Source organism: Aulostomus chinensis, chromosome 21, assembly GCF_037954235.1.
Source record: "Aulostomus chinensis isolate RoL2024-O1b breed Wild chromosome 21, RoL_Achi_v1.0, whole genome shotgun sequence".
NCBI lineage: Eukaryota > Metazoa > Chordata > Actinopteri > Syngnathiformes > Aulostomidae > Aulostomus > Aulostomus chinensis.
The window spans coordinates 24973358-24987289 of record NC_141340.1 but is presented as its reverse complement, the minus strand read 5'-3'; the positions used below and the strand labels follow the sequence as shown (position 1 = coordinate 24987289).

At 39.3% G+C, this 13932-nt stretch overlaps 1 protein-coding gene across 1 annotated transcript in view; it reads left to right on the top strand.

The window, feature by feature from the left end:
• The window catches only part of pde1ca (phosphodiesterase 1C, calmodulin-dependent a), a 45807-nt gene extending 32799 nt beyond the window's left edge, over positions 1-13008 (top strand). The window contains exons 16-17 of the mRNA XM_086191068.1: positions 8870-9118; positions 11915-13008. Coding sequence (XP_086047194.1) covers positions 8870-9118; positions 11915-12075 — 410 coding nt within the window. The 3' untranslated portion in view covers positions 12076-13008. The remainder of the gene's footprint in view (positions 1-8869; positions 9119-11914) is intronic.
• The last annotated feature ends 924 nt before the right edge of the window (positions 13009-13932 follow it).

Below are 13932 nucleotides of genomic sequence, written 5' to 3'. Positions count from 1 at the left end.
CACAGTCATACATAGTAATACACAGTGATACACAGTAATGCATAGTAATACACAGTGATACACAGTAATGCATAGTAATACAAAGGAATAAACAGTGATACACAGTAATGCATAGTAATACAAAGGAATACACAATGATACACAGTTATGCATAGTAATACACAGTAATGCATAGTAATACACAGTCATGCAATGGAATGCATAGTAATACAAAGGAATACACAGTGATACACAGTACTGCATAGTAATACACAGTCATGCATAGTAAAACACAGTGATACATTGTAATACACAATGATACACAGTACTGCATAGTAATACACAGTCATGCATAGTAAAACACAGTGATACATTGTAATACACAGTGATACACAGTAATGCATAGTAATACACAGTGACACACAGTAATGCATAGTAATATACAGTAATGCATACTAATACACAGTGATACACAGTAATGCATAGTAATACACAGTGACACACAGTAATGCATAGTAATCCACAGTGATACACAGTAATGCATAGTAATACACAGTGACACACAGTCATGCATAGTAATACACAGTGATACACAGTAATGCATAGTAATACACAGTGACACACAGTAATGCATAGTAATATACAGTAATGCATACTAATACACAGTGATACACAGTAATGCATAGTAATACACAGTGACACACAGGAATGCATAGTAATACACAATGATACACAGTAATGCATAGTAATACAAAGGAATGCACAGTAATGCATAGTAATACACAGTGATACACAGTAATGCATAATAATACAAAGGAATACACAGTGACACACAGTAATGCATAGTAATACACAGTGACAAACAGTAATGCATAGTAATACACAGTAATGCAATGTAATACACATTGACACACAGTAATGCATGGTAATACACAGTGACACACAGTAATGCATAGTAATACAAAGGAATACACAGTGATACACAGTAATGCATAGTAATACACAGTGACAAACAGTAATGCATAGTAATACACAGTAATGCAATGTAATACACATTGACACACAGTAATGCATGGTAATACACAGTGACACACAGTAATGCATAGTAATACACAGTGATACACAGTCATGCATAGTAATACACAGTGATACACAGTAATGCATAGTAATACACAGTGATACACAGTAATGCAATGTAATACACAGTGACACACAGTAATACATGGTAATACACAGTGACACACAGTAATGCAATGTAATACACAGTGATGCACAGTATTACAAAGGAATACACAGTGATACACAGTAATGCATAGTAATACACAGTCATTCAAAGTTATACACAGTGATTCACAGTAATGCATCGTAATACAAAGGAATACACAGTGATATACAGTCATGCATAGTAATACACAATAATGCGTAGTAATAAAGAGTGACACACAGTTATGCATAGTAATACACAGTGATACACAGTCATGCATTGTAATACACAGTAATACACAGTAATGCATAGTAATACACATGAATACACAGTGATACACAGTAATGCTTAGTGATACACAGTCATGCAAAGTAATACACAGTGATACACAGTCATACATAGTAATACACAGTGATACACAGTAATGCATAGTAATACACAGTGATACACAGTAATGCATAGTAATACAAAGGAATAAACAGTGATACACAGTAATGCATAGTAATACAAAGGAATACACAATGATACACAGTTATGCATAGTAATACACAGTAATGCATAGTAATACACAGTCATGCAATGGAATGCATAGTAATACAAAGGAATACACAGTGATACACAGTACTGCATAGTAATACACAGTCATGCATAGTAAAACACAGTGATACATTGTAATACACAGTGATACACAGTACTGCATACTAATACACAGTCATGCATAGTAAAACACAGTGATACATTGTAATACACAGTGATACACAACAATGTATTGTAATACACAGTAATGCATAGTAATACACAGTCATGCAATGTAATACACAGTGACACACAGTAATGCATAGTAATACAAAGTAATGCCTTGTAATACACAGTGACACACAGTAATTCATCGTAATACACAGTGATGCACAGTCATACATAGGAATACACAGTAATTCATAGTAATACACAGTGATACACAGTAATGCATAGTAATACAAAGTAATGCCTAGTAATACACAGTGACACACAGTAATGCATAGTAATACACAGTCATGCAAAATAATACAAAGTGACGCAGTAAAGCATCGTAATACAAAGGAATACACAGTGATACACAATAATGCATAGTAATACAAAGGAATACACAGTGATACACAATAATGCATAGTAATACAAAGGAATACACAGTGATACACAATAATGCATAGTAATACAAAGGAATACACACTGATGCAGAGTGAAGCACAGTAATACACAGTCATGCATCGTAATACACAGTGATACGTCGTAATTCACAGTGATGCACAGTAATACATAGGAATACACAGTAATGCATAGTAATACACAGTGATACACAGTAATGCATAATAATACAAAGGAATACACAGTGACACACAGTAATGCATAGTAATACACAGTGACACACAGTAATGCATAGTAATACACAGTAATGCAATGTAATACACAGTGACACATAGTAATACACAGTGACACACAATTATCGAAAGAATACACGGTAATATGTAGGAATACACAGTAATACACACTAATATGTAGGAATACACAGTAATACGTAGGAATACACAGAAATAGGTAAGAATACACAATAATACACAGTAATACGTAGGAATACACAGTAATGCACAGTTATACGTAGGAATACACAGTAATGCACAGTAATACATAGGAATACACAGTAATACACAATAATACGAAGGAATACACAGTAATACATAGGAATACACAGTAATACACAATAATACGTAGGAATATACAGTCATATGTAGGAATACACAATATCACGTAGGAATACACAGTAATACGAAGGAATACACACGAATAAAACAGTAATACGTAGGAATACACAGTAAAACACAGTAATACGTAGGAATACAAAGAAATATGTAGGAATACACAATTATACACAGTAATACGTAGGAATAAACAGTAATGCACAGTTATATGTAGGAATACACAGTAATACGTAGAAATACACAGTAATGCACAGTTATATTTAGGAATACACAGTAATACGTAGAAATACACAGTAATACTTAGGAATACACAGTTATATGTAGGAATACACAGTAATGCAAAATAATACGTAGTAATACACAGCAATCCGTAGTACTACACAGTGACACACATTAATGCATAGTAATAAAAAGGAATACACAGTGATACACAGTAATGCATAATAATACACAGTGATACATATAAATACATAGTCATACACAGTGACACACAGTAATGCATAGTAATACACAGTGATACATAGTAATACACAGTGATACATAGTAATACACAGTGATACACAATAATGCATAGTAATACAAAGGAATACACAGTGATACATAGTAATACACAGTAATACACAGTAATGCATAGGAATATACAGTGATACATAGTAATACACAGTAATACACAGTAATGCATAGTAATACAAAGGAATACACAGTAATGCATCGTAGTACATAGTAATGCATAGTAATACACAGCATGCATCGTAAAACACAGTGATACACATTCATGCATCGTAACACGAAAGAATACACAGTAATACATTGGAATACACAGTAATACACAGTAATCGAAAGAATACACAGTAATAAATAGGAATACACAGTAATACACAATACTACGTAGGAATACACAGTAAAACACAGTAATACGTAGGAATACAAAGAAATATGTAGGAATACACAATTATACACAGTAATACGTAGGAATAAACAGTAATGCACAGTTATATGTAGGAATACACAGTAATACGTAGAAATACACAGTAATGCACAGTTATATGTAGGAATACACAGTTATACGTAGGAATACACAGTAATGCACAATAATATGTAGGAATACACAGTAATACGTAGAAATACACAGTAATGCACAGTAATACTTAGGAATACACAGTAATATGTAGAATACACAGTAATGCACAGTAATACTTAGGAATACACAGTAATACGTAGGAATACAAAGTAATACATAGGAATAAACAATAATACACAATAATACATAGGAATACACAGTCACATGTTGGAATACACAATATCACGTAAGAATACACAGTAATACGTAGGAATACACAGTTATATTTAGGAATACACAGGAATATGTAGAAATGCACAGTATGACGTAGGCACACACAGTGATACATAGGTATACACAGTAATACACAGTTATATTTAGGAATACACAGTAATACGTAGGAATACACAGTTATATTTAGGAATACACAGTAATATGTAGGAATACACAGTATGACATGTAATGCACAGTAATATGTAGGAATACAAAGTAATAAGTACGAATACACAGTAATACGTAGGAACACACAGTGATACATAGGTATACACAGTAATGCAAAATAATACATAGGAATACATAGTAATGCCTAGTAACACACAGTGACACACACTAATGCATAATAATACACAGTTATACACAGTCATGCATAGTAATACACAGTGATACACAGTAATGCCTAGTAACACACAGTGACACACACTAATGCATAATAATACACAGTTATACACAGTCATGCATAGTAATACACAGTGATACACAGTAATGCCTAGTAACACACAGTGACACACACTAATGCATAATAATACACAGTTATACACAGTCATGCATAGTAATACACAGTGATACACAGTAATGCATAATAATACACAGTGATACACAGTAATGCATAATAATACACAGTGATACACAGTAATGCATAGTAATACACAGTGATACACAGTAATGCATAATAATACACAGTGATACAGAGTAATGCATAGTAATACACAGTGATACACAGTAATGCATAGTAATACACAGTGATACACAGTAATGCATAGTAATACACAGTGACACACAGTAATGCATAATAATACACAGTGATACACAGTAATGCATAGTAATACACAGTAATGCATAGTAATACACAGTGATACATAGTAATACACAGTATTGCATAGGAATACACAGTGACACACACTAATGCATAATAATACACAGTTTTACACAGTCATGCATAGTAATACACAGTGATACACAGTAATGCATAGTAATACACAGTGACACACAGTAATGCATAGTAATATACAGTAATGCATACTAATACACAGTGATACACAGTAATGCATAGTAATACACAGTGACACACAGTAATGCATAGTAATACACAGTGACACACAGTCATGCATAGTAATACACAGTGATACACAGTAATGCATAGTAATACACAGTGACACACAGTAATGCATAGTAATATACAGTAATGCATAGGAATACACAGTGATACACAGTAATGCATAGTAATACAAAGGAATACACAGTAATGCTTAGTAGTACATAGTAATGTATAGTAATACACAGCATGCATAGTAAAACACATTGATAGACAGTCATGCATAGTAATACATAGGAATACACAGTAATACATAGGAATACACAGTAATACACAGTAATCTAAAGAATACACAGTAATACGTAGGAATACACAGAAATGCACCATAATACGTAGGAATACACAGTAAAACACAGTAATGTGTAGGAATACACAGAAATATGTAGGAATACACAATAATACACTGTAATAAGTAGGAATACACAGTAATGCACAGTTATATGTTGGAATACACAGTAATACGTAGAAATACACAGTAATACACAGTAATACTTAGGAATACACAGTCATACATAGGAATACACAGTAATACAAAGGAATACACAATAATACGTAGGAATACACAGTCATATGTAGGAATACACAGTAATACACAGTTATATTTAGGAATACACAGTAATATGTTGGAATACACAGTTATATTTAGGAATACACAGTAATATATAGGAATACACAGTATGACGTAGGAATTCACAGTAATGCACAGTAATATGTAGGAATACACAGTAATACGTAGGAACACACAGTAATACGTAGGTATACACAGTAATGCAAAATAATACATAGGAATACACAGTAATGCCTAGTAACACACAGTGACACACACTCATGCATAATAATACACAGTTATACACATTCATGCATAGTAATACACAGTGATACACAGTAATGCATAGTAATACACAGTGATACACAGTAATGCATAGTAATACACAGTGACACACACTCATGCATAATAATACACAGTTTTACACAGTCATGCATAGTAATACACAGTGACACACAGTAATGCATAATAATACACAGTTTTACACAGTCATGCATAGTAACACACAGTGACACACACTAATGCATAATAATACACAGTTTTACACAGTCATGCATAGTAATACACAGTGACACACAGTAATGCATAGTAATACACAGTGACACAAAGTAATGCATAGTAATACACAGTGATACACAGTAATGCATAGTATACATAGGAATACACAGTAATACACAGTAATCTAAAGAATACACAGTAATACGTAGGAATACACAGTAATGCACCATAATACGTAGGAATACACAGTAAAACACAGTAATGTGTAGGAATACACAGAAATATGTAGGAATACACAATAATACACTGTAATAAGTAGGAATACACAGTAATGCACAGTTATATGTTGGAATACACAGTAATACGTAGAAATACACAGTAATACACAGTAATACTTAGGAATACACAGTCATACACAGGAATACACAGTAATACAAAGGAATACACAATAATACGTAGGAATACACAGTCATATGTAGGAATACACAGTAATACACAGTTATATTTAGGAATACAGAGTAATACGTTGGAATACACAGTTATATTTAGGAATACACAGTAATATGTAGGAATACACAGTATGACGTAGGAATTCACAGTAATGCACAGTAATACACAGTGACACACACTAATGCATAATAATACACAGTTTTACACATTCATGCATAGTAATACACAGTGACACACACTAATGCATAATAATACACAGTTTTACACAGTCATGCATAGTAATACACAGTGACACACAGTAATGCATAATAATACACAGTGATACACAGTAATGCATAGTAATACACAGTGACACACAGTAATGCATAGTAATACACAGTGACACACACTAATGCATAATAATACACAGTTTTACACAGTCATGCATAGTAATACACAGTGACACACAGTAATGCATAATAATACACAGTGACACACAGTAATGCATAGTAATACACAGTGATACACAGTAATGCATGGTAATACATAGTGATACACAGTAAAGCATGGTAATACACAGTGATACACAGTAATGCATGGTAATACATAGTGATACACAGTAAAGCATGGTAATACACAGTGATACACAGTAATGCATGGTAATACACAGTGACACACAGTAATGCATAGTAATACACAGTGACACACACTAATGCATAATAATACACAGTTTTACACAGTCATGCATAGTAATACACAGTGACACACAGTAATGCATAATAATACACAGTGATACACAGTAATGCATAGTAATACACAGTGACACACAGTAATGCATAGTAATACACAGTGATACACAGTAATGCATAGTAATCCACAGTAATACACTGGAATGCATAGTAATCCACAGTAATACACTGGAATGCATAGTAATACACAGTGACACACAGTAATGCATGGTAATACACAGTGATACACAGTAATTCATAGGAATACACAGTGATACATAGTAATATACAGTGATACACAGTAATGCATAGGAATACACAGTGATACATAGTAATATACAGTGATACACAGTAATGCATAGTTATACACAGTAATGCATAGTAATATAAAGGAATACACAGTAAAGCATAGCAGTACATAGTAATGCATAGTATACATAGGAATACACAGTAATACACAGTAATCGAAAGAATACACAGTAATATATAGGAATACACAGTAATACACAATAATACGTAGGAATACACAGTAATGCACTGTAATCGAAAGAATACACAGTAATATATAGGAATACACAGTAATACACAATAATTCGAAGGAATACACAGTAAAACAAAGTAATATGTAGGAATACACAGGAATATGTAGGAATACACAATAATACAAAGTAATACGTAGGAATACACAGTAATTCATAGGAATACACAATAATACGTAGGAATACACAGTAATATGTAGGAATACACAGTAATACACAGTTATATTTCGGAATACACAGTAATACGTAGGAATACACAGTAATACGTAGGAATACACAGTTATAGTTAGGAATACACAGTAATGCAAAATAATACATAGGAATACACAATAATGCATAGTAATACACAGTGACACACAGTAACTTATTGTAATACACAGTGACACACAGTAATGCATAGTAATACACAGTAATGCATAGTAATACACAGTGATACATAGTAATACACAGTATTGCATAGTAATACACAGTGATACATTGTAAGACACAGTGATACACAGTAATGCATAGTAATACACATTGATGGATAGTAATACACAGTGACACACAGTTATGCGTAGTAATACACAGTAATGCACAGTAATACACAGTGATACATTGTAAGACACAGTGATACACAGTAATGCATAGTAATACACATTGATGGCTAGTAATACACAGTGACACACAGTTATGCGTAGTAATACATAGTCATACATAGAGGGGGTGACATGAAGGTGTACTACTACTCGGTGTGTACTTGTCTTTATTCTGCCTGTATGTTGCGGGTGCTGGCAGACCTGAAGGAGAAGTCGAAAGAGGAGGCCGACCAGGAAGAGAAGAAGATGGAGTCAAAGGGGTCCGGGAGAACTGATGGTACCAGAGAGACAGAACAGGAGGACATGAAGACGGACATGGAGGCAAAGGAGGAGGACATCCGACAGGAGTCGGAGCAACACTCCAACATGGAGGAAGGAGACAAACATCCAGAAGGAGCTTCGGGCAGTTTGTCAGACAAGGGGACGCCCGAGCAGCAGCAGCAGAATGGTACGCAGCCCAGCTGCAGGTTCCAAGTAGATGGGACCTGGTTTGTTCCAGTCTCTGTCTACAGATGTTCTCATGTCTATAGAATATTTATTTTTCTGGCAATGTTTTACTTTACATATAATTGAATACAAAGATCTGTAGATTCTACAGTTGGCAGAAATACAAGAAACAGAGTTGAGTTGAAGGGGCAGCTAACATGGTCCAACACACAGCAGGTGGCGCCGCTGCACGAACAGGTTGATTGTGACGGTTGCGAGGAGAGCGTTAGAGGCCAGGGTCAAGGTCCGGTCAGGATACAGACGGTGTGATGAGCGTGAAGCTCACTCGGGATGGTGAGTCCCTGAGCTCAGGTCATGAGGCTGGACCTGCAGGCCAGATGGTCCTCTGTGTTAGTGCGGTCCAGCAGGTTTACCAGTGAGTCGGTTCCCTGCTGGTCAGTGACCTTCAACGTGATATCCGTGTTCGTTAACTTGCTGTGAAATGAAAGCTGAGGACAGGAGTCGCAAACAGCTGCAGGAACATCTGGGTAGAAGTTCCTGCAGCTGTTTGCTGGAGGGACACCAGAGATACGATGATCAGAATATCTGCATCTGTGAGGCCGTTTGAGGGCCGAAACCTCCATGATGACGGTGTTCACTCACACCTACACACACACACCTACACACACCTACACACACACACACACACACACACACACACCTACACACCTACACACACACACACACCTACACACACCTACACACACCTACACACACCTACATACACACACACCTACACACACACACACCTACACACACCTACACACACCTACACACACACACCTACACACACACACACACCTACACACACACCTACACAAACACACACACCTACACACACACACACCTACACACACCTACACACACACCTACACACACACACACCTACACACTCCTACACACACCTACACACACACACCTACACACACACACACCTACACACACACCTACACAAACACACACACCTACACACACCTACACACACACACACCTACACACACACACACACCTACACACACACCTACACACACACACACCTACACACACCTACACACACACACCTACACACACACACACACCTACACACACCTACACAAACACACTCACCTAAACGCACACACCTACACACACCTACACACACCTACACACACACCTACACACACACACGCACACACCTACACACACACCTACACACACACCTACACACACCTACACACACACACCTACACACACCTACACACACACCTACACACACCTACACACACACCTACACACACCTACACACACCTACACACACACCTACACGCACATAGCTACACACACCTACACACACACCTACACACACGCCTACACACGCACACCTACACACGCACACACCTACACGCACACACCTACACACACACCTACACACACCTACACACACACACACCTACACACACCTACACACACCTACACACACACACACACACCTACACACACACACCTACACACACACACACCTACACACACACCTACACACACACACACCTACACACACCTACACACACACACCTACACACACACACACACACCTACACACACACCTACACAAACACACACACCTACACACACACACACCTACACACACCTACACACACACACACCTACACACACACACACACCTACACACACACCTACACACACACACACACCTACACACACACCTACAAAAACACACTCACCTAAACGCACACACCTACACGCACATAGCTACACACACCTACACACACGCCTACACACACGCCTACACGCGCACACCTACACACGCACACACCTACACGCACACACCTACACACACCTACACACACCTACACACACACCTACACACACCTACACACACACACCTACACACACACACCTACACACACCTACACACACCTACACACACACCTACACACACACGCACACACCTACACACACACCTACACACACCTACACACACCTACACACACACACACACCTACACACCTACACACACACACACCTACACACACCTACACACACCTACACACACCAACACACACAAACACACACACCTACACACACCTACACACACACACCTACACACACACCTACACACACACACACCTACACACACCTACACACACACACACCTACACACACACACCTACACACACCTACACACACACCTACACGCACATAGCTACACACACCTACACACACACCTACACACACGCCTACACACGCACACCTACACATGCACACACCTACACGCACACACCTACACACACACCTACACACACCTACACACACACACACCTATACGCACATAGCTACACACACCTACACTCACACACCTATACACACCTACATACACCTACACGCACACACTTACACACACCGACATACACTTACACACACACACCTACACTCACACACCTTGACACACCTACATACACTTACACACCTACACTCACACACCTTCACACACCTACACACACCTACATACACCTACACACACCTACATACACTTACACACACACACCTACATACACTTACACTCACCTACACCACACCTACACACACACACACACACACACACCTACACTCACACACACCTACCCCCCACACACACACTCACACCCCCCACACCCCCACACACACTCCCCCCCACACACACACCCCCACACACACTCCCCCCCCACACACACACACTCCCCCTAGCGTCCCCCTAACCGCCATGTCTTGGTCTCCACAGCTCGCCACCCCAGCCTCCCTCTGACCCTCTACTTTAAGAGGCCCAGCTACTGCACCAGCTCCTACCGACTGGCCAGGTCAAAGGTCACTGAGATGCGTCCCATCGATGCCAGGGGGAGAGCCAAGAGACTGCAGCGCATCTCCCTGCGTCGCAGGAAGTGACCTCAGTGTTTGTTCACGTGACTGGAACTCCCCCCCCTCCTGACGATGCTCCTCCTCCTCTTTTGCTGCTCTGCTTTGATCAGGAGGTCCTGGTGTCTGTGATCTCCTGGGAACTTCAGCTCTGATCTGGTGTCGTTCGCTGCTGTAGAAGCTCAGCCAAACCTTGAGTTTCCCTCCTTCACTGGTACAAGAATCTCCCTTGCCCCTCACACGCCTCCCTTGCCACCATGACATGTGTGTCAATGAATGTACCGTCTCAGCCGTCAAACACGCCAGCACGTCCTGCTGGACCACTGCTGCTTCTTTGATTTTGCTGTGATTTGATTGCGGTAAACAAATCAAAATGATGGCGGCGTGTATGGAGGTGGAGTTCATCTTCATACAAACCTTCAGAATGAGCAGAAGAGTCACGACATGGAGGCAGACGGCAAAATCCCCGTCCAGGCCTTGGACTGGTTAAAACCCCTTCAACACGCGTGGACGTTGGCCAGGTCTTCCTCTCGAGTCAATCGTTCGGGATCAGCATCAAACACTGAGTCACGCAAACATCTCGCTCAGGATGAAAATGTTGGACTGAGGTCAAGGTGGCGCCCTCTCAGTACCCACCTGATCACATCTGGTTCCATCCCACTGCCGCAGGACCGTCTGAAGAAGGTCAAGTGTATTTCCATCAGAAGGTTTTCAGCACTCAGAACTCGGGCGACTGCAGGACTCGCCCGTTCTCACCCTACGGGGTCAGCGCCTGCTAAAGAGTTCCTTGACGAACGCAGTTATGACTGATTTAATAAGTAGATCAATAATAAATCACTTTTCCATCCATCCTCTTCTCCTGTTAAGAGTGGTGGGGGTGGAGCCTATCCCAGCAGCCTTCAGGTGAGAGGCGGGGTTCACCCTGGACAGGTCACCAGTCCATGGCAGGGCCAACACATAGAGACAGACAAGACTTTTGTTTATTCGGCGCTACACAAAGCCCAGCCCCCCCCCCCCCACCCCGAAGACTGACTTTTATAGAGGTAACAACGCAGTATTTGTATGACTTCATATGGTTTGAACCTGGGCTTTCCAGCATCATATTCTACTCTCGTTTTTGAGGGAGCTTCAGACAGAGCTGCCCCCCTCCCGCCACCACATCATGGTGCAATAATACCATCATGATGAGATGATGTCAGTTCAGCTGGGAACTTCAGGGTTTCCTCCCATGCATTCATTCAGAATTTGTCTTTGTTGAAATAAAAGCGTGTTGATCCAGTGGATCCCTGTGGTGCTTCGGTCCTCTGCTGTGGCCTCAGTCACTACTAGATCACCTCTTTCTGCTCTCGTCCATACACCGCGACGCGCACACATGGAGCCATGCTCTCTACCTGAACCTGGATCAGTGACACTATGATGCGTCATGCTGACATCAACATCAGCGATTTGCTAGCCCTCACAGAACCGCATTTCCCACAAGCCCACTTCTCTGTGTGTCGCTAACAATGCCAATGACCTCTGGCGTCCCAACAACAGTGCAGTTTGGTCTCATTTGCATTAATTAATTTATATACACATATAAATACATATATATATATATTTATATATATATGTATTTATATGTATTTATATATATATATATTTAATGAGCAGAATCTCAGGAAATTGCAATCCTCAATACGTTTTTTTGCAGACTTGCTTAAACTGTGGTAACGATCACAATTTCCTGGAGGGCTGATCTTCAACAACCACGATCCCGGGGATGAATCAGGACCAAACTCCTCACGTAGATTCAACATGGCAGACTCCTCATCTTTATTGACCCCTGGAAGGGAAGTTCAGTCACAGCTCGCCATCACAAACAGACTCCAACAAGCACGTCAGGCA